We start from the raw sequence: 22418 nt of genomic DNA, 5'->3' as shown, positions 1-22418 counted from the left end.
AATAGATAGGTGTTTGATGGCCGGCACAGACACGATGGGCCGAAGGGCCTGTTTCTGTGCTGTATAACTCTGTGATTACCTGTGCCCTCTCGTTACCGACCCTCCCTACAGTGGAAGCATTTTCTCCTCGTTTAGTCTATCAGACCCCCTTATAATTACCATCTTTAACCAAATAAGATAGAAACTAACACACTTCCTGGACATTTGCGGGGGTTAGGACACTAAGTGCCTTTGAGTTTCGGGATGGCTATAAAATATCAGCGCATATTAACTCTCTAAAACTAGATCGATCCGGAGGTGTCTGTTCTATTGTTAACCAATTGATTTGCAATTGCAGCACCGCTGTGTGATTTTAAAATAAATATATTATTTGCACAGGAATCTCAGCAGTGCTGGGAAATAAAGTACTTTCCCCTAAGTGGACGTCAATTATTAAATTAAATGTAAAGAGGATCATTTTTGATTAAAAGAAAAATATCAAAAAGTCCAAGTGTTGAATTCAGCCCTTTGTCAATCTGATTTTTAACAGTACATACTTAACAATGTCCAAGCTTGTATTGTGGTTGAGAAACGGGCTGTAAAGAATGTGCCCAAGTTATTGCTGTTCGATGATGTACTTATTGGAGAACACATTTATTGGACAATTACTACGCCGCTCACACTATTATCATTGGTGCCAGCGGATGCCTTTGCTTCTTAATAAACTCAGTTAAAAAACTTGACCCCTTGAACTAGGTTCAACAAAGCAGAACATTTAGTCTGTGAAAATCACCTTGGGAATATCTTTGGGGGAGATTTAAGGAAGAGAAAAGGGGTTTTTTGCCAGCGGGCAGATTGTCAACAACTGTCTGCTACAGCAACTCCCGCATTTTACAATCTCTTTCATGTTTCAGATTCTGGCGCTGGTACTGTCACGATATTCCTAGGAATATTAAGTGAGATATATATATATATATACATACACACACTCCAAAAGTTAAAGTACTTACACCAAATATTTATTCAGTGTTCTGCTAATATTAGTGGCCGGTACTGTTAGTACATACATCAAGTCAGGAAAGTGAGGAAGGGGCCAATGGCACAGACTTGGTAATTATCATTACGGACTGTCCTTGTTAGTGGAGGACTGGAGTTTGATAACTTTCACTGTTCTACCTGAGCAGCAGTCAGCTGAACAACCATGTACGGAGCCATTAGCAGGGACACTTTCCCAGTTAACTGTAACCTTTTCGAGTGAAACCACAGGGCGACCCTGGGATTCCCCAGTGCCTGTAACAGACAAAGGAAGCGAGAAGTGTTCCCTTTACAGAGCGGATTGCTAACAGAGAACTGAACTCGGGCACCTCAATGCGTGATTTCATCTACTTCATCCTCATTGTTTGCCGTGTAGTCCCTGGTCCCTGCTCCGTCGTTTTAGACATAGATATTTTGCGTGGACATCACTGAGGATTTGCTCCAGCGACCGAGTCCCGTTGGCAAGTGCATTGTCAGTTTCAAAAGTTGAAATCGACGCGAGCGGGAAAGAACTGAAGGCTCTGTCGTTGATTGGTGGAGAGAGCCCTCAGTCGTGCCTGCTGTCTGCCGATTGGTGGAAAGGAGTGCGAGGGGGCGGGGCTTCTGTCCCAGCCGGCGCGCTTTATATCTTGTGAGTGAACTGAGTGGTGTCAGAAACAGATGAGACACAGACTGCAACTGGGCAGGATATATCTATACGTCCCTACTCCACAGCACCACCACCACCACCTCCTCCTCCTCCTCCTCCTTAAAAAAAAGTTACTGCTAATTCTGAACTAGTGTAGATACAGTCGCTGGATTTCAAATGATAATCTCAAATGATCTGCAAACATTGAACAGGTAACCAGGATTAAAATCAAGTCTTTTCTTCCATTCACTGGTGTCACCAGAGGTTTTAAAATGTCTTTTGCAACTATCCGAGACAACCACGCAAGATCTTTGGATTTGGCAGGTTTGAATGTTGTATTTGAGAGGGGCGGCAGTCGGGCATGTTTGATCAACCATTTCTCTGTTGAGGGGGTGGGTGGTGTGGAGGTGGGAATGGGTGGAAAATGTCCAAAAAAAAATCTGTCTTCTCGGGGTAACGTCCCGAGCGGCGTTGTTGCATCAGATGTATTTGGACTACCGGTTTCACTCTGAATGGGTGTTGAAGTCATTGGTTCAAACCCTGAACGTTAAATGAGATTTTTAAAAAAATTATATTATGACTGGGAGTTTGTGGGGGATTGGATTCTAAGACTCCACTCGTTTGTTTATTATTTTTTTCTCCGCTTGGGTTTTTGAGACCAGTTTGATTTCTTAAGCGTCTTGACAGAAAAGCGCTGGCTGGATCTTGCTTTAAACGTGAAATCGGCGGCGGTCGAGTTAGAGTCACTGCGCTCCCTTTTCGCTCGCCCTCAGCCACTCGGTTAAAGTGCAAGGGACGGTGGTGGGGGGCAGGACAGGGGGGTGGGGTGGGGGCAAGTGCTAGAATTTGAACGGCCGGCGAGCTCTCCTCCACTCGGGTCGGACCTAACTCGCCAAGAAAGTTGGCAGCTGAAGTAGGAAGTTTCGGAGTTTAAGGGCGTTAATGGCAAAATAATATTTTGAAGGTGGCATCACCACATGGGGAGGGAGAGCCAGTCCCGCGGCTGAAAGGCTTTTTCGTACAACCGGTCTCGTCAACCCGAAGAGGAGTTTTATTTTTTTGTGGTAGGAGGGTTCTTGGGTCGCCTCGCCATTTCGGCGGATTTCTGCCGACTGCAGGGCGAGCAGCAAGTCCACTGGGCGGTTGGGCAAGTGGTGACATGTGAATGAAGTGTGTCCCGGACAGTGTTGTCAAGCCAATGCCAAGTCTCCCCTCCACCACCGCCCCCCCCCCCCCCCCTTTATTGTAAACGTATTTTTTATTTGTATTGATTGGCCGCATCCAGGTTAGTAAAAACGTGGAGAATTCACTGACTGATCCTCAGTTTGTTTGCTAAATAACACGTGTACCGGGTTGGGGCCGGGGGTGCTGGGCGTGCAGCTACCGACTGGATCCGGACGAGAAGTCGAAACTGGGCGGTTCGGTATGAGTCAGTCGGAGCAAAAAAAAAACCTCACTCGGCAGAACCCACAACCCGACACTGAGCCACATACTGTGCCGCCTGTAGCATCCTACATTCCAGCCTAGTGCTTTCCTGCACTACACCTTCTCCCCTCAAGCTTCCTACTTTCCCAGCGGGACCCTCCAATCTTATAAGCCCTTAGCTTTATTTATCCCCCTTCCCTTTATCTTCCTCCCAATTCTCTCGCTCCCAACTCTCTCAACACCCCCCCCCCCACCCCACCACCAATCTCTCCCAGCAACTTCCCTGTGACCCAGAGTGACCAGTCTCCGGCATTGCTGCTGCAGTTTTACTTTCTAGTGGGGCTGTACTGAGCTGCAGTGCGGAAGCCCCTTGTTGCTCCTGTTCTTATTGGTGAGAGGCAGCAACAAGTGCACGTCCGCTGGGGACAGAGGAGAGGGGAGGTGGGCAATGCTGGTCCTGAGCACCATTCCCTGACTGCCAAGAACTTGGTACCTGCCCCCTCCAGTCAGAACCTCATTCGGAGCAAGGGCAACAGATGGAGGAGAGGGGTGGGGATGGGGGGGGGGGGGGGGGGGGGTAATGAGGTCAGGCAGCCGCTGGGGGAGGGAGAAAGGCCTGATCTTTACCCTAACGGGGAAGGGCAAATGGGATTGGCGGGCAAAGGCGCTATAGCCGCTATAGCCAGGGAGAGGCTGGCACGAGTGGGGCTGTGCCAGAGGGAGAGACGCCGACCAGAGGACTCGGCGGCTGCTGATCCAAGCTTGGGGAAACAGCTGGGAATCAGGAAGAGACTGAACCAGGCGGAAAACAAGCTGCAAACGCATTCGGCGGCTGTTTCTCCGCGATCGAGGCGAGCTGAGGTGTGAGGCAGGATTCTAACCGTGACAGCTGGAGCAGATTAATATGAAGTTAATGTTCATGTTAACGGTCTGAGGTCCCTACAGCTCCAAGAGAAATGCCTCCCCCTCATTCTCCTCCCTCAAGTCCCATGTCCTTCTGTTTTCACTCGTGTCCAATCAGCGGGCGGTCGCAAGTCAGTCCGCTGGGTGGCATTTTTTAACCCCTTCCCATCCACTCTGCTGTTTTCGCTCAGGTCGCTGCCCTGGCGCCGATTGTGTAAACAAGACCGGGGGAAATAAGGACAGGGTTCGGGCGGGAATAAAGCAGGAAGGCAAGTGTGGGAGAGAGCTGGGGAGGGCCAGGGAGTGGGGAGACTGCAAAACATGCTCCGGAAAAGGCTTGTAACTGAATTAGGGGCAAAGAGAGCAGTGAGTGGGAAATGGGTTTCAGAAACCCTGAGCAGTGAGTGGACTCGAGAGAGAGAGAGAGAGAGAGTGAGAAATATCAGGAAGTGCGTCTGGGGCAAAGAGGGAGAGAGGAGTAGTAAGAAGGCACAGGTGTACACCTGAAACCTGCGGTGAATCCAGCCCAGAAGTGATCAGGTCCTATGTCTCCTTCTCCCATAGTTACATACCCTGAGCACAAAGCCAGCAGGTCCGACACAGACCTGCCCAGCTCACCGGTGCAGAAACGGCCACATTGATGCACTGTAAGGTGCTAGTGGAAGCTTAGTGCAGTGTGAAAGGCTTTGCCCACTCTTCAGTCCTTATTGTCGACTCTGGGGCAAGGCTGGGCGGCTTCCCCTGCCCACCTGGGCATAAACTGATGCCCAGAGGTGGCAATGCAGACTGCGGCCTCTCCCAGAGTCGAGCAGCACAAAACAAGTCCCATCCACACCACATTCAACTCTGCATTATGTGTAAGACACTTGCTGCGCATGCTCTGGCTCGTCTTAAAATGCAGATACATCAGATCTGCTCTGAGCTGGTGCAGGTTGTGGGACCGCTCACTTGGTACCGTGTCCTGCTCCCTCAGCTGCTTTGCTTTGCTCTACAAATTCAACAGGAAGGCTCGTCACCGAGTAGAAAGAAGTAAGATGAATCAATCTTGTTATTTATGCGTGTTTGACTAAGTTAAGTAAAGTTGCACAATGATCTGAATCGTGTATATTTAACAAAATTGAATAGCGTTATACAAAACGTTCGTATGGAGAAAATGCACAAAACCATCCATTCAAGAATCAAGTGGACAGATAAGAGATATCAAAAGGCGTTTTCCGTCTGTAAATAGTGTGGTCTCTTGCGCTCTTCCCATTTTCTTGGTTCCCTTCCCATAGTTGACTTTTTTTTTCTGCCGCCCTCGTTCATTTGGTCCTTTGCTCTCCCCTGTTCCTTTTTCGGCCGTTTCTCCCTGTTATACAAGGCAATGGGTTTTATAGACTAAGCTCGGAGGTGACCAAGCAATTGACTGTTAGAGGAGTGATGCTGAGTTAGACAGGTGCATTGAGTGCTAGCAAGAGAGAGAGAGAGAGAGAAGACCTGGCCTCCTCCTGTTTCTGGTGTACGTATTTTTAAATTCTCTTTCCACTGACTGAACGGTCGGTAAACCAAAGGGCACAGGTTTAAAATAATTGACAAAACTAAAGTCATCCAGAGTGGAGATGAGATTTCTCTTTTAACGAAGCAATTTCTGATCTGGAATAAGCTGCCGGAAAAGGTGCTAAAAGCAGATTGGACAATATCTTCCAAAAGTAAATTGGATATATATTTATATAAAAAAAGATTTAGAGGGATAAAGGAAACAAGACGGGGTTGGGACTAATTGACAGCCCTTTCACAGAGCTGGTACAGACACGATGGGCCGAGCTGCCTGATTCCGTAGATGCAGATAATCTAAACTGGGGAGGGGGAAGGGGCGAGCAGGGATATAAGACTGAGACTGACAACACCGACTACAAAGCACCGAGGGATTAAAAAAAACGTTTGCATGGAAATCGAGCAGATGAAGTTTGATACAGATTAATGCATCACACACTGGAAGGGGCAAAAAGATTGGGGCGGGTACGGGGCTCATTAAATCCACTGGTGTCCTGGCCAGGGAGAGGTTCATGGAGTTCTGGGAGCAATGGTGATTTAACCCATTGTGGAAGAACAAGAGGAAATATAAACTGCATCATTTTATCAAGTCAGAATAGAACAAATCCGAGCCAATATGCTGAAGCTGTACAGAACACTGATCCGACCTCCTTGTGAGTTCCGAATGCAATGTCATTAAAAGCACAAGGGCAATATCATTCTCGAATACAACGCAGAGAAGTGCATGTGGATGATCCCCAGTGTCAGAGAATCAGTTATAGAAAAATAAAATTTATAAAAGACATCTGGAAGGGAAATGTGAGAGGGCATTAAAGGAGTTTATAAGCCACTGAATGCAACAGGAAATATTAATTGTGAGCATTTTTTTCAAGTTATTTGTAGGAAAAGGCAACATCATTTAAGAGCTATTGCAGCAAATTTCACACTGATGCCAGGAAGTGAAGAATAATTAATATTTGCATTAGGCAATGGTGGCAGAAACACCAGATTGTATTTTTCATGACCTCTTCACAACCAATTACATATCCTTTGAAATGTAGTCCCTGTTTTAATGTAAGAAACATGGCATACAATTTGTACACAGCAATGTCTCTCAAACAGCACGGAGATAAATGGCCAGATAATCTGTCTTAATGTTGTTATTTGAGGGATAAATGTTGATCATGTCACTGGGAGAACTTGACAGCCCTTCTTTGAATGGCAGAATGGGATCTTTTACATTCCCTCGAGAACAGATTGGAGGAGGTTGGTTTTAATGTCTCATCCAACAATCCAAGTCTCTGGCCTGGGGCTTGAACCCTCAGCCTCCTCTCTGAGGTGAGAATGCCACCTACTGAGCCATGGCTGATGATATGGATGCATGTGTACATTCTCAGATAACATTGCATCAATAATGTTGACAACTTTATGTTCACATTGGTAGTTTCTAATTATTCAAATTATATATGTTACTTCCTTGAGGCACATTCCTGGTTTGTTATCCTCTCTGACACATCCCCAATTCTCTACCCTAAATGGATCCTGATTTTTCTACTTCCACTCAAAGTAACCCCATCATATTTTGGTTGTAAGATAAACTCTCTTTACATAATGTATATACCTCTGTTCATGTAAAACAATTTCACTTTTTGATTGTAAAAATTACGAGCACCATTTACTTCATACTGATGATGCAAGGGGAGGGAGGGAGGAAGAAGGGGAAAAATAATGAAAGCAACAAGAGGGTCTGAGTTGAGATTCCAAAATAATCATCAGTTCCAGACACAATGTTTGAAAACACTGTGGGTCCAATGTACTGAGATCTAAAATTAGTTGCATTACTGTATTTCATCAGTATTCTTTTATTGTGGCGAGGAGTTATTTGGCAATCACAGTAAAATCATACACTCGTATAAACATTCAGTGGCTTATTTAACAATCTGTGTATCACTGCATTGCTTTTATTAAAATACCTTCCAGTTATGAACTGTGTTTATATATAAAAATCATTGAGGAGCTGTTAAATATGCAGCACATTCATGCTACAAAGTACACATTAAAGTAGAATGAGATTTACATTGGCTTCCTTCTACGTCATTGCAAACTGAAAGAAATGGGAAGGCATATTAATACGCCACCTGTATTGTTTGCTGTATATAATTAGACTGAAGTGATTATTTGTATTTAAGCTCACATTAATCTCATGTAGGATAAAATGGCAGTGTCACGCTCAGGCACTTTGAGTAGCTATAAAGTTGTCATTTCAGCTTAACTTGTATGCTGCTGGGTTTTGGTGGCATATTTGTTATAAAATGGTTTAATCATTTTAAAGTTGAAAAGTTTAGATGGTTGTTAGCATCCGTTGCTGGATGCTTGATACTGGATTGTGTTAAGTTAATTGGATCACATTGATCCATTACAACCGATGCCCTAATTTAACATGTGCTGCAAATGTTTTGTCTGTCCTTGCAATACAGTGTAATTTCCATCCTTAATCATCAATAAACCAGATTGGACAAGAATTCTAATCTGTATTATAACTTCACAAATTAATTCAGTGTTTTAATTATCAAGATTTGGCCTTGATCTTTATTTTGGCTGGTGATTAGTGTGCAATCCTTAATTACCCCTTATAGTAACATTCACAACTGTTTCCTATCAATTATTTGGATTATTTAAATTTTCAGAAGTGATTGTAGTGCTATGTTTTGACAATAAATTTGATTTTGTTTCTTTAACAGATCATACTCTTAATGAGTTCTAAATTACAGTAGATTATTGGACTGCTGAGTGCTCATCTACATAGAAGACAGCTTGGTGGAAGGCCAAGGATACCTGTGGAGATCTACTTTTCACAGACGTGGTGTGTTCTTCCAGAACGTTCAAAACTGTTTCTTCAAAGGTTGCTCCAGAAATTTTCAAGACTGTATCCCAAAGTAGAAACGCAACAGTCCCAGGCGTTGGCAATGGGCAGCGTGCGTGCCAACCGCTACAGCATTGTGTCCTCTGAGGAAGACGGGATGAAACTGGCTACGATAGCAGTTGCCAATGGCTACGGCAATGGCAAAAGCAAAATACACACCAGGCCGCAATGCCGAAGTAGATTTGTGAAGAAAGATGGCCATTGTAATGTTCAGTTTGTAAATATGAGTGAGAAGGGCCAACGCTACTTGTCGGACATCTTCACAACATGTGTGGACATCCGTTGGCGGTGGATGCTGGTCATCTTCTGCCTGTCCTTCATCTTGTCCTGGCTGTTGTTTGGTTGCATGTTTTGGCTTATTGCACTGATGCATGGTGACTTGGACGCCAAAGGAGACCATAAACCATGTGTTTCTGAGGTCAAAAGCTTTACTGCTGCATTTCTATTCTCTATCGAGACACAGACCACTATTGGATATGGCTTCCGCTGTGTGACAGAAGAGTGCCCCATAGCTGTGTTCACAGTGGTTTTTCAGTCCATTGTAGGCTGCATCATTGATGCTTTCATCATTGGTGCTGTCATGGCCAAGATGGCCAAACCAAAAAAAAGAAATGAAACACTAATCTTCAGTGACAATGCTGTGGTCGCTATGAGAGATGGAAAGCTCTGCTTAATGTGGCGAGTTGGAAATTTACGCAAAAGCCATTTAGTAGAAGCCCATGTACGGGCCCAGCTGCTTAAATCTAGAATAACACCAGAGGGTGAATACATCCCCTTGGATCAAGTAGACGTTAATGTAGGCTTTGATAGTGGAATAGATAGAATATTTCTAGTGTCACCTATTACAATAGTACATGAAATTGATGAAGACAGTCCTTTCTATGACTTGAGCAAACAGGATATGGACAATGCAGACTTTGAAATAGTTGTGATTCTTGAAGGAATGGTGGAAGCTACAGCAATGACCACTCAGTGTCGCAGCTCGTATCTTGCCAGTGAAATTCTCTGGGGTCACCGATTTGAACCAGTGCTCTTTGAGGAGAAAAACTACTACAAAGTTGATTATTCCCGCTTTCACAAAACATACGAGGTGCCTAACACGCCTCTCTGTAGTGCCAGGGACTTGGCAGAAAAGAAATACATACTATCTACACCCAACACGTTCTGCTATGAAAACGAGGTGGCCCTCATGAACAAAGACGAAGAGGACAGTGAGACGGGGACACCAGAGAGTCCAAGCACAGAGACATTAACTAACATGGACCATAATCAGGCCACTGTTCCACTAGAGCCTCGCCCATTGAGGCGAGAATCTGAAATCTAGCACCTAAAAGTATCTTTTTTTTAAAAGAGAGATATCCATCAAAGCATATAGTGCTTAACTGTGCCCAGAACAGCAAACCAAGAAAAGGGTACTGTTGAAGTCAGGCTTTGCTGAAAGACAGTCCAACACAGGTTGTTCGTCTTTAATGACAGACTGCAGGAAATCAGTTCTTTCAAACAAAGCACTAATAATAATTTTAACCTGACAAGGAGGCACATAATAGCATATGCAGTAGCATATATAAAAAAAGTATGGAAAAACTTGAACTTGCAGGAAAGACTGGATGGATGTAAGTTAACCTGATAACTATCCACTCGAACAAAATGGCTCTCAATAGAAATCTATAGCCCTGAGCAAGGTTTCATCTGCTCTGAATGGTTTAACTGAACACCTGAAAGACCAGTGACCACTGAAGAACGATTTAATAGACAAAGGTCTTGCTGTTAATAAGTGAAGTTTCAGCTTATATAATATTTATTTTCTAAGTTTTCTTCAATTGATTTATTGTGAACAAATCAATCAGTATTTATGATTCCTGTGTTTTTTAATACCATCAATTAAAAATTGGTTTGATTTTTTTTCTCCTAGTTCTTTTCAAATTGACATATTTTAATTTCCAAAGAATTGGCTAACTTAGTTCTTAGTGATCCACACACACATACATTGACAGTTCGCTGCACTGACTCTAAAGTTCAGAATTTTTTTCTGAACGAAGCACATTAAGATATCTTTGGCCATTGTTCTCACATGATATTGTCTCCCTTTTCCAGGAGGAGGTACACCTTAACATCAAGCTTAATTAATGAGCAAAGGCAAACTTGGCTGGCTGTCCAACTATTATAGATGTTGAGATACTTTTCTTCCACCACAGTCTTATTGGGAGAAGATTCAGCTTCCAAAAGTGAAACTTGAGTTTGTTGAGCAGATTCTTCCCCCTTAAGCAATTAAAGAACATCTATCTGCTTGCTCATTCGCCAGCCTTCTTGTTGGCCCACATCCCCTTTTAGTTCAAAGGTGAAACAACTTGGCCTGCAGACTTTCCAAACTGTTGGTATAATTTTAAATTGCCCAAAGGTGTTGAGACTTGGGTGCGAAGATGATGGAAGGTCATTTCACCACTCCAAAAGTTGGAACTACTCTCTTGAAATGCTCTTGAGAGCAGATGAAACATGGTCGATGGTGACAATACAGAGTACTGTCCTGAGACATGGATTTGAGCCACCGTGGCTGGAAGTCCAGAAATTAACCAACTGAGTATCATAACCACTTGCACTAGAAATAAACCTGAGCTGCATTGCTGGCTTTCTCGGATATTATGTAGCATGATTTTGCTGCAACAAAGCAACTCACATCAGAATGAAGTAGAATTAAACTGCCTATTGAGCAAGCCCTATGGTACTGGCCTTCAGAAACTTTGAGGATCTGTGGCTTATCTGACCTGCTTATCTGAAGAAAGCTATATAGAGGTGGGAATTATGGGGAAATCAAATGGTGATTTTGAAATAAGGTGTTGTTTACGGGGAGTTCCAAAGAATTTTAAACTCGTTTGTTTTCAGTACCTGCGCTTTGAAAGAGAGCCCCCTCATTCTTGATATGTTCCTTTTCACACCTGGTCAGCTTAGTAGGCTGCCACTGATGTCACAGCACTAGTTCAAGTCTGTCATCCTACATTCCAGAACTGATTTATCAGGGAAAGAAGACTGTTACAGATTGGTCCAAGTATGTTGTCACATCTCCCAAGTGTTCACAGGTCATTTATTTAATCTATAATAGATAACCCATGCAACAGGTATATCAACAGAGCTTTGGGTCCTCAACAAAATTTCAGCAGAATTAACTAAATTAACTTCAGGTCACTTGTATTAGTGAAGAGGCTCACTGAACTTTCCAAACTAAACTCTTTGAATATCATTTGCTTGATAAAATGCAGATTTAAAAAAAAAGACTTTCAATATTGTTCATTTATGAGTTTAATATTAAGGGCATTGAAAGTTAGATAGAACATTTTTTTTAAATTACCCGTATTTTTTGTGGGATGGGTGGGGGTGGTGGTTGAGTAGGGAATTTCGAAAAACTCAAATTTTGATCTGGTGATGTAAAGGTTATTGATATTCTGAGACTAGACATTAAAGTGGGGTCAGCAGATATACCAACAGAGTGCAAGTGGTCTTCTTGCCAACTCTAATTAAAGCTTCATTAGTAAACAGACACCTGAAGCACTTCGAATCGCCCATTTAGGAAAGTGGCAGCTTTCACTGTTCTACAAGTGGTTATCAATCCTACAGCAATGAGGAACAGTGAACAACTATATTACAGGTTGGAGTAGAAATGGGCTTGATGGGGGCAGGGGGGGTGACTGTGGGGATTGGGGGGATTGGGGGGTGGGGGGTAAGTTAACCAATACACATAAATGACTGATTAGTTGATGATAGAGAGAATATACGCACAAGGCAACTTGAAGATGGATGCCATCAATCAGTATAAAAATTGCAAAAATACTGCACATGCTGCTAAAACTACATCCCTCGGTTCCTCAGAATGGAATTTCAACCAAAGAGTATTTAAACCAGCAAATAAAGCAATGGAAAAGAGCAGGATACCAAGGAGCTGGCTTACACCACTTTGGATTTGACCTGCAAAATGCTGCCATTTCACTGAAGAGAAATTAGCACATTTTAAAAATACAAAAAAAAAACATTTTTGGACACTTCAGGTCTCGATTGCCTGACCCATATATTTATCAGGAAAAAAGAAACAGCATTTTTACAATGAAAAACTCTTGCAATATATATAGTTTTAAAAAAATGTACAGTTTATAAATGTTTAACAAATATTTTCATATTTAAAGCCAAATGTAAATACATTCAAAGTAAGATGCCACATGAGGATTAAAACTGGCAATTCAGTATCTTGTTTCAACCAGTAGACCCCAGATGCTGCAGGTTAGCGCAGGTCACTTGAGTTTAACATTGTTCAAGCTTAATAGGGTTTGTTACAACTATGAAATTTCATTATTTATTATTTAAGCATGATGTAAAATTAAAATTCATAGAGTACCTTCATGGCATTTAAAAAGAAACTGGTTAGCATTTGGAATGTTGCAATCTTGTCAAAACATGACAAGCTAGTTTAACTCTCATGCACTCTTTGTACGAAATATTTCTACTAAAGATATATTTTTTGACCTTCCTACAAGTCATGTTGGGTTAACAAAATTGTGAAGTACTGTAATGTCTATAAAGTATAGCTGCTCTCGACCATTTAAATTATTTAGTGCTGCATGGTGGTCACCTCTCAGCCAGTAAGATTTGTTGTCTTATGAACTCCTTAGCTTTCCCTACAGACACTTGCAGCTTGAACAATCTAGGTTTTTGATGATGTTCTTGATTTTATTGTACTTGTACCATTTTTGCAGCCTTTTGTATCGACGTCTTCCTACTGTACTGCACAGATCCACCAATTGTACAGAATGTTTTTTTAAAAAATGTATGCCTTATTTTATGGTTGAAATAAATTTGTGAAATATTACAGACAATTGACTTTGTGCATTGTCATATGTAAGATCATTTCATGTTCCTTGGCTGTTCGCAAAGAACTGAACCAAATTCCCAGACTTTTCCTGTTGAGCACACTTCTCTATTTATTTGTTCTGTAGACTTTTCCCTGTAAATGTTAAAATGGCAAATAACACACAGTAGAAATCACTGACAATGTAGCAACAGCAATAAATTGCATTTCTCCAAGGTACTTCAGAGATGGAGTCAGAAAATGTGTCACTGAGAAGTAAGCTTTTATCCCAGTCAATTAATTCAACCAATATGATTTATTGCTTTACTTATTTGAACAGGACAGATGATTGCCAGGTTGACTTTTGGGGACCATGGTTACATATTGAACCTCTGCCTTGAGACATTGCTACTGCCCCCTCGCACCCCCCACGAATGCCAGGACTGCTAACCCCCATGCTACAGTAAATTGAGATGGGTTTGAACTTGTGTTCTACTGAAGGTTCATTCATTTGCATAAGGACGAACTTTGTAGATAACATTGATTTTTCTTAGGGTCACCTCTTCTGAATGTCGTCATTGCAAGTGGACAGGCTTGAGGAGTCATATGGTTGACTTATGCTATTGTTAATTATGACTGAGATGAAGAGAGAGTGACCTAGACATTAGATGGGAAATAGTGAAGATTTCTGCCATCTGTTGATAAATCTTGGTATCTATCATCTAACCAGCTGCATTTGCTCTAATTTTACTTATTAGTCTCGTCACGGGGCTCATTAGCTACTCAATAGATATAAAATTGATAGATGTAAAACTGACCATAATACTGATTGGCTGGTTTCAGGCAACTAAGTTTAATAAATGCACATTGCTTAGAACATGCTGGCAGGAAAGCGAGAGGCACCTGCCAGTTTAACATGCTAAATGCCAGCAGCAATGGGAGTACTTTATTATAACTTTCTAGCAAAGGAGAAAATCATTGCCAGTGGTGTGAACATCTGACTTGCTGGTCATGTTGCAGACTTTGTGCAATTTAATTGAGAAGATGCTAAATGCTCCCATTGCTCTGGCTGAGACCGGACTGAGTGACATCAGTCACATTCTGTTGCACTTTCTCTTTGCGCCGATTACAATTCCTCTCCAACAGTAGCCAAAACTTGTTCCATTTTTAGTACAGCTATTATAGGAACTAGACTAGGCCATTCAGCCCCTTGAGCCAGTTCTGCCATTCAATTAGATCATTGCTGATATGTTTCTTAACTCCACCTACCCATCCTTGTTCCACCTCTCTCAAAACATCCTTGCAGATCAAAATGATTTCAATCTCAGAATCATAGTCAAAGTTGTGAGCCATGTTGCTACACTGCCCTAGCCAATATTATTCTCTCAAACTACATCACCAAAAAACAGATTATCTTGTTATTATCACATTGATGTTTGTGGGAGTTTTCTGTGCATGAATCAACAGTCCTGTTACCTACATTAGAACAGTGACTACACTTCAAAAGTAATTTATTAGCTGGGACATCCAGGGGTCATGAAAGGCAGTACATAATTGCTAGTCATTTGTTTTTAAACATTTGTAAATAATTGAAGATTTTAGAGAACCTATCATTTTGGATGACAAGCCATGTATATGAGGCTCCAATGCAGTCATTCTCTTTTCCAGAACTATCTATATCTCAGAAGATCAAACTTTTGAGGATGCCCCAGACCCTGATATATTACATTCAGGATAGAACATATATATCTTGCTGCTGCTCCAACACACCCACTGATCTTTTAACCCGTCTGTTCACTACTGGGGTCTTTAATGTTTGTATGCAAATCCTTCTTAATCCAATTTGGTGCTTCTGTCTATGTGTGGCAAATGCCCATGATGTGGAAATGGTGTATGGGCTAGTGTCTGAATCCTTGTGCTATTATTTGCTAATGTGTTGCTTGTGCTGTGTACGGTGTACTTTCAATCCAGGTGCTCCAGGTTTAGATAGAGAGAGAAAGATAATCAGTAAAACGTGTGACACATCAGCAAAGATAAGTTTTCTTTGATATAATCTATGGCATAGCAATGGCACAGGTAGGATTTTGATTTCATGCTAATAGTTTTAATGTTTCCTATTACATGCATATTATCTGCAGGCATAGCATACATTATAGGCAAGAACTGATTACAGTTAGTGGTGGTCCTTCCAAAATTACTCTCTTCATTGTCCTCCAGGCCTCCAAACACCAACCCCTGCGCTAATCCTTCATCTTCATAAATTAATACCCCCTTGATCCAATAACTTGGTGTCTGACTGAAACCTTCGCCTTTTCAGTCAATATTTCACATCAATGATTTCCATCTGGCCACCTTGTCATGTCTTTTCATTTTTGGACATTCCATCCAACTGTCACATAATCATTGTGTCCTCTGTATTGTTACAAAATCAAATTTTATCCTTTGCTCTTTTAATGTCCTGTTAGATCAGGAGTCAAGAGCTTCCTCTGAGGCACTTATGAACAATGTTTATTAATCTGCACTGAATGGTTGCCTTAATTGGAGCTTAAAATAGTTGCAACTCACTTGGCAGTAAATATATAGGGTTAGCAGAGCAGCCAATCGTCCAAAAATAGGGCACGTGGTGTTACCTCAGATCAGCTTCAGATGTCAGTCATTTTCTGTTAAAGGGCACTTTTGCCTGATAGAAAGCCTTATGATTGTGTTGTCCAATCACAGCAACTGAAAATACATAAACAGATCATCGCCATTATTGCTAAGTGGAACTAAAACAGCTAAGCTTCTAAAAGCCATTTAAAACCGTGGAATTAAATGGTAGTGAGTTAAATTTATCTCAACAAGCATTTATGCTGCAAGATGCATCATTTAAAGACCTCCAGCAATTTAAATATTATTTTTTATTTAATGTTTAGCTGCTCAAGTAACACAAGGTGGCATCTCGCAAGAAACAGAAAAGCTTAGGAGCAAAATAAACAACAGAACACAATTCTACTGAGAGCTGACATTTCCAGAGTTGCATGCAAAGGCATGATCAAATTGCTTCTGAGGCCTCATGTACCCCCCACATAAATGTACGTAGCATGAAAAGAGTCAATCACACTGGCTCCAGTGGCTTTAGGTTAAGGCTGACTAAGCTTGTAACCTGAAGAAGCAGAAGGCAACCAATGTACTCGGGGCACAGGTTGAGAGGAATGTCAATTTATTTAATGACCTTTGCAGCCACCTAGGTGAAGTTTGTCTGAAATTAGCCTGCAAACATATAGCATGTAGTCAGACTTCATCATGTTTTTACTAGGTTATCAATAATCAATCTTTTCAATGCTGAGACACCATGAACTGTCAGGAGTTTCATATGAGAATTGTACTAATCTGGGTACGCTCCCCAGAATTGTAAACAAGAACAAAAAAAAAAACCAGATCTCAGGATTGCTGCCAAGTAGAAGGGTTGGGGTGTAATGGGTAGAGGCCAGGATTCTGTGGTCATCATGATGTGGGCAGGCCGAACGGGAAAAATGAGAGAGTTCCTGCCATCAATTTTGTATGATTGTATGTGAAGATCACTGACTGAGAGCATGAGCTATTGTGAAAAACTTGCTGATTCCCACTTATAAATTTTTCTCTAATGTATTTTGTTAAATATATATTTCCTTTTTATGTCCATTTGTGGTTAAACCAATTGACCAAAGAACCAAACTTAAAAAAAAGCTTCATGCTGTTGTTTCTAAGTTGAGTCCACTTTTCTTTGATGAAGCCTGCTGTGAAACATCCACTGACATTTCTCCTTGTTAAAGGCACTATATAAATGCAGGTTGTCAAGCTCTGCTAATACCTCAGCTGCAAATTGAATTTGTTTTGAACTTAAAACTTGCACTTGGAACATATACTGTGTGAAGATTATTGGTGCAAATTTCAATTAAAACCAGTGAAAAATTACTTCCAAATAACAGCAGTTATTGATGGCAAAATATGTGGTACAAGAGAACTTGCTAAAATGACATAAACCAAATTCCAAATGAGTTCTTTTTAAAAATCTGGTGGATCACTTTGCCTTGTTCTTTGCACTTATGACAAATGAGTGATAAAATGCTGTTTCCAATATAACAGTTATAAATGACAGCTTTTCTAACTTGAGGTTAGATTTTCTGATCTGTACCATGATGTTCATCTAATCCAAAAACAAGGTTTAGCCAATGCCTCAGAATTAGGAATTTAGAGGAAGAAATGCTGTCATAGATATGTTATCCTGCAAATCTGTTCTAATATTATAAAAGGACAGTTAACATTTAAAGGGTTAAGGCATAACTAATCTACAGGCATATTTGTACAGGGAGTTACCATTTCCAAATACGCCTTTTTTTCCCCAAAAGCTGTGGAACAACTTTTATCACCTTTGCATAATGAAGACTTCATTATCTCCACTGCAATTAACTGTTTTCTCGATAATCCACCAGTGTTTTTGAAACAAAGGACATCATCTGTTCATCACTTATTTTCCTGTATAATGTAAATCAGTCAACAAAAGATTGTTATTTGTATTGTATTGATCATCATTCCATTCCCTACAGTACTTTTTTTTATTCATTCATGGGGTGTGGGCATCATTGGCTAGGCTGGCATTTATTGCCCATTCCTAATTGCCTTTAAGTCGGTGGTGGTGAGCTGCCTCCTTGAACCTCTGCAGCCTCTGTGGTGTAGGTACACCCACAGTTCTGTTAGGGAAAGAGCTCCAGGATTTTGACCCAGTGACAGTGAAGGAACGGCGATATATCTCCAAATCAGGTTGGTGAGTGGCTTGGAGGAGAACTTCTAGGTGGTGGTGTTCCCATGTATCTGTAGTGGTCGTGGGTTTGGAGGGAGCTGTCTTAGGAGCTTTGGTGAGATGCTGCAGTGCATCTTGTAGATGGTACATGTTGCTGCTACTGTGCATCAGTGGGGGAGGGAGTGAATGTTTGTGGATGGGATGCCAATCAAATGGGCTGCTTTGTCCTGGATGGATTACTGTACCACATGCAGATGAGCAATATATAGGAACCCTTCACTTATTGACAGTGGGAGGTGAGGAGGATTGTATATTCCCCTGTAATCACATTACATATTTTGTTAATATTTCCATGGTTCTGGTTTTTATCAACATCAGTCCTTTAATTTGCTATCACCGATAATGTCACCACTTTATTGCTCACATTTGCCTAGTGTGAACAGCTATTCAGATGCATTAAATATTGGCTGCCCCAGCAGTTTCTGTCATTCCAAACTAGCTGCCCATCATGTGGCATAAGTGCTTGGATGGAAATGTTAAAATTAAATCATGGTTAATGTTTAGGGTTTAATATGCACGGCCAATGGTTTCAAATACTATGAGGCTTGTGAAAGAACTAAAGTGGACCAAATGTTAAAAATGCCTGTTCACTCCTGTGTTCAGGCTGAAGTTTTAATCTCATATGCCATTGTGGCATTTGAGTTTGGCTCCTTGTATTGGGTAAACAACGTACTTCTGATTTCAGAGAATAAAGCACTTTGCATACCCATTTTGAGGGGAGGAGAGAAAAATTTCATAGTTACTCCATGGATGTGAACGATCCTTGTGCCTTATTAGATTAGACACAGTTGATCCATTAATACAGTAGCTAAAGGTTTTTTTGTGAGATAAAGTCTTTGGGATCATTATCACTTGCTATCCTCACAAGCAAATTCAGGGTGCCCGATGGGTCAGAATGTGCCTTTGTATCCTTAGTGTCTTGGCAAATGTAGCAAGACACTGGGGTTAAACAGAAAGTCTTTGTACCTGTCCTCTGGTTTACTAGAATATATTGTGTGTTGCCTTGTGCCCTACTGACTTCAGTAGGCGGAAGAAAAGCAATCTATCAAACTGAGCCTCAGGTTACAAAGCACTTGACTGCTTTACTGAACAGTCATTAGGTAAAAGAACAGCATACGTACAATTATTATAAATTTCACTTGTCTCTTAGAAAAGTCAAAAACAACAACATTTCTCCGGAATAATCTGTCAATGAAGGACAGACCCTCAGAACGTTATTGCTCATTTCGTACTATCGCTACTGCATAGTCTTTGATTAACTTTGCTGCTTTTGGTTCACAAGGAACATTCTCATTTACTTGGGCCCCCATGTGACTGGGATCTTTCGTTGCTGCTAGCTGCTATCAGGATATTGGAGAGCCACATAGCCTTCGGGCCTGCAGTTATTGTTTCCTGATGGTGCCATCAGGGTGCAACACTGTCATTGAAGTCCCCACTCTTCTGAAAGAGGTGCCGTTACTGGGACCAATGCCAGGCAAGTAAGAAAGGCAGGAAGTGGGGATGCATTGTCCCTACCCCATTGCTATCTTAACCTGCTGCCCATACTGCACTTTCTGGCAGGTGCGAGACATCGGGGGTGTGGTCGGGTGGGGTGGGAGTGGCAAATCTGACAGTCAGTCAGTCAGTCAGTTAATCAATCAGTCACTAAAGGGTAAGATAACATCTCTAGCCTTATGCAAGTGATATGCTAACACTCAATGATATCTTTACAACATGAATCATCTCAGCGATGAGACCACATTGAGAGTTTACAAAGAGACAAATGCAACAATATTTCTTCAAGTGCAAGGCAGCGAAGAAAGCACAACATACCATGTAATTCACTAGTGTCCCTAATTCAAAAGTAAAAGAAAAACCCTATGAACTTTAGAGAAGCAGCTAAAATCCTCTTGGTCCCAACAGCAGAGCTCAGGCTCATAGCATCCGAGTGACAGCACTGATGCGCTTATCATCTACAAACACTTACTCTGTCTGACACCTCAAGCTTTACCCACACACAAAAAAAATCTCAGCAGTATTTTCACCCTGTGCTGCATTATTACATACATAAATGGACATACAATATGCCTATGCTTTATACCCTTTCCCAGTTTGGCATTACACATTGATCAGAAAAATCCCCACTTCTGGAAGTGGCTACCAGTAGTACAGAGTCAAGGAGCTTTTGTCTCATTGTTGAATGAGTTATGGAGTTAATTATTCATATGGCATTGCTGCAACATACCACTATCATCACAGCGTAGTGTTGTTGAACAAGCTTGAAACAGTGACAAAGTTTAATCTCTCATAATAGCCTAACAGGAATTTTGCATCATGTGGTTAGAGGCAGAAGGGGTAAATGAAGTGGACTTTGTTGAGTGCCATAAATGCATTAGAGTGTGAAAAAGATTGTGTTTCTTAGCATGCCTTAACAGTAAGGAACACAACTGTTTTCACCCTATAATGCATTTATGATTTTCAGATAGTGCAAAATTGAATCCTGTTCATCCAAGCTGTTGGCTACTGTGCATTATAAAGAGCAGATAGAGACCATCTGCTGCATCAGTCAGACAGTTGCACACAAATGTAGTAAAGACATGAAGCATGACTTACTCTGTAGAGCACACAGTACCACCAAGTTTCCTCCCGATCCACACAGTCAACTGGCTCGGGCAGTACAATTTAGCAGGTCCATTGATTTGAGCTTAGACCCCCATTACTGACCATTCATGCTTCTGTCCACTGCCATTGGAACATAGACACAGGAGCGGGCCAATTAGCGCCCCAATCTTTTCAGTTATAGCCTTGACTGTGTCTAATTGCCATGGTTCTGTAATCCTTAATACCCTTGACCAACAAAAGTCTATGCATTTCAGTTTTGACATTTGCAGTTGATGTAGCCTCAGCAGTGTTTGGGGGAAGAGAGCTCCAGGTTGCCAATACTGTCATACCTTCCTTCAGTTATAAGCACTCAAATGACCAGCTAGTGATTGAGGCAGAATAATGGAGGTGGGTGCCTTCTTTCCCAGCTGCTTCCAATTGCCTGTATCCAGTGGATGGGCAATTCACTGCTGGAATCCCAGATGTTTCCAGTGTAGTCATGGTTCATGATACTTTGCTTCAATTATGGACAAAAGCAGGGTACAGTTACAATGAGACTCATGCCTTAAGGACATTGATCACAAATGACATTGGCATCCTCAAAAAAATGCTTCAGATACCTGGGCAGTTCTTGCGGTTGGGTGTGTGGGTGAAGGATTGGTTGTGGAAAGAATGGGGAAATCAGGCCAGACACCTTCCTTTTTCTGTTCAAAGTGGCATGACCATAGTTGAGGACACACCAAACGCAAAGCCATGACACGCAGGGAGATAACAGTATAACAATGAGACATCAGGGATTCTTATAGAGGAGCAAGGAAGACTAAAGCACACATAAAATATTCCTCTCTCTAGTTTCCAGAAAAGTTGAACTTCAGATAACTCCGGCCTTTAACAATCCATTCTCTTTCTTGCTTCCCAGTTCTGCTCCATTACAATCTCTTGCCACCTTGAAGCCTGGCCATTAATGTACTTCCTAAATGATGTGCTGACCCTTGGGGTTACCAAGCTTCTGGAATTGATGTAGAGGCTTCGGAATCTTCAGGCTGTTGCTGCAAGCAATCTGGAACAAAAATATTCAGGGCTTTAAAAAAGCATTCTGATTTCCATTCTTTTTGAACACCTTTGTTTAATTGTTAAAATGCTTTGGAGATGGGAAAAAAGGTTTTTTGACTGAGAATCAAGAATCATTCAATTGTAGAGTGAAGAGTCTGTTTGGTTATTGGTAACTGGGAAGGCAATGTGCTGTAAAGATAAACATGTTGGGCAACAGATGGCAGGAATGTGGGGTGGGGCATATAGAGGTCATGTGATGCTCCTGCTATATCTTCCAATAAGAGTTGGCAACCTTAGGCAATGCACAATTAGAAAATTCCCGTATTTTATCAAACATGTGTGTCATTAGTGTGATTTGCAATGGTGCTATCTTTTTGTGGCCATTTGCATGGCATATGTGACCTCAAAATTCCTTTGTATTGTCTGATGGAATGGGCCGGTATGCTGGCAGGCTCCAGGTCAGTACTAGAATCATGTTGGGATTCTATCACCCAAGACTTCCAGGAAACTTGAGCACAGACTATGCTCCATTGTAAGTTCTTGCATGTTCCTTGTGCAGGGATGCTGGTAACTTAAAGGGAGATCCAACTATCTGATTCATAGGCAACGACTAGTGGATAAATCAACAAGTGAACACTCCTACTTCACTCTGCTCAATTGGTATTATGCAATCAGTGAGATATTGGCAGCTCACTGGTTTGATGATTAGTTGATAATGCATGCCTCTTTA

General features: G+C 41.7%; 1 protein-coding gene across 2 annotated transcripts; it reads left to right on the top strand.

The window, feature by feature from the left end:
* Positions 1 to 1671: 1671 nt before the first annotated feature.
* On the top strand, positions 1672 to 10307 carry LOC121293856 (inward rectifier potassium channel 2). 2 transcript variants are annotated; one of them, XM_041217268.1, is made up of 2 exons: positions 1672 to 1854; positions 8224 to 10307. In XM_041217268.1, the coding sequence occupies exon 2, from the start codon at positions 8449 to 8451 to the stop codon at positions 9727 to 9729; it is 1281 nt and encodes a 426-aa protein (XP_041073202.1). In that variant the 5' UTR covers positions 1672 to 1854; positions 8224 to 8448; the 3' UTR covers positions 9730 to 10307. The 2 variants fall into 2 exon arrangements, with proteins under 2 accessions (XP_041073202.1, XP_041073203.1); XM_041217269.1 differs by lacking the exon at positions 1672 to 1854 and adding an exon at positions 4876 to 4999.
* Positions 10308 to 22418: the final 12111 nt, after the last annotated feature.

The sequence above is a fragment of the Carcharodon carcharias genome, chromosome 22 (genome assembly GCF_017639515.1).
Source record: "Carcharodon carcharias isolate sCarCar2 chromosome 22, sCarCar2.pri, whole genome shotgun sequence".
In the NCBI taxonomy this organism is placed as follows: domain Eukaryota; kingdom Metazoa; phylum Chordata; class Chondrichthyes; order Lamniformes; family Lamnidae; genus Carcharodon; species Carcharodon carcharias.
The sequence above is the reverse complement of the archived record's forward strand: the minus strand, read 5'-3'. Positions and strand labels throughout refer to the sequence as shown.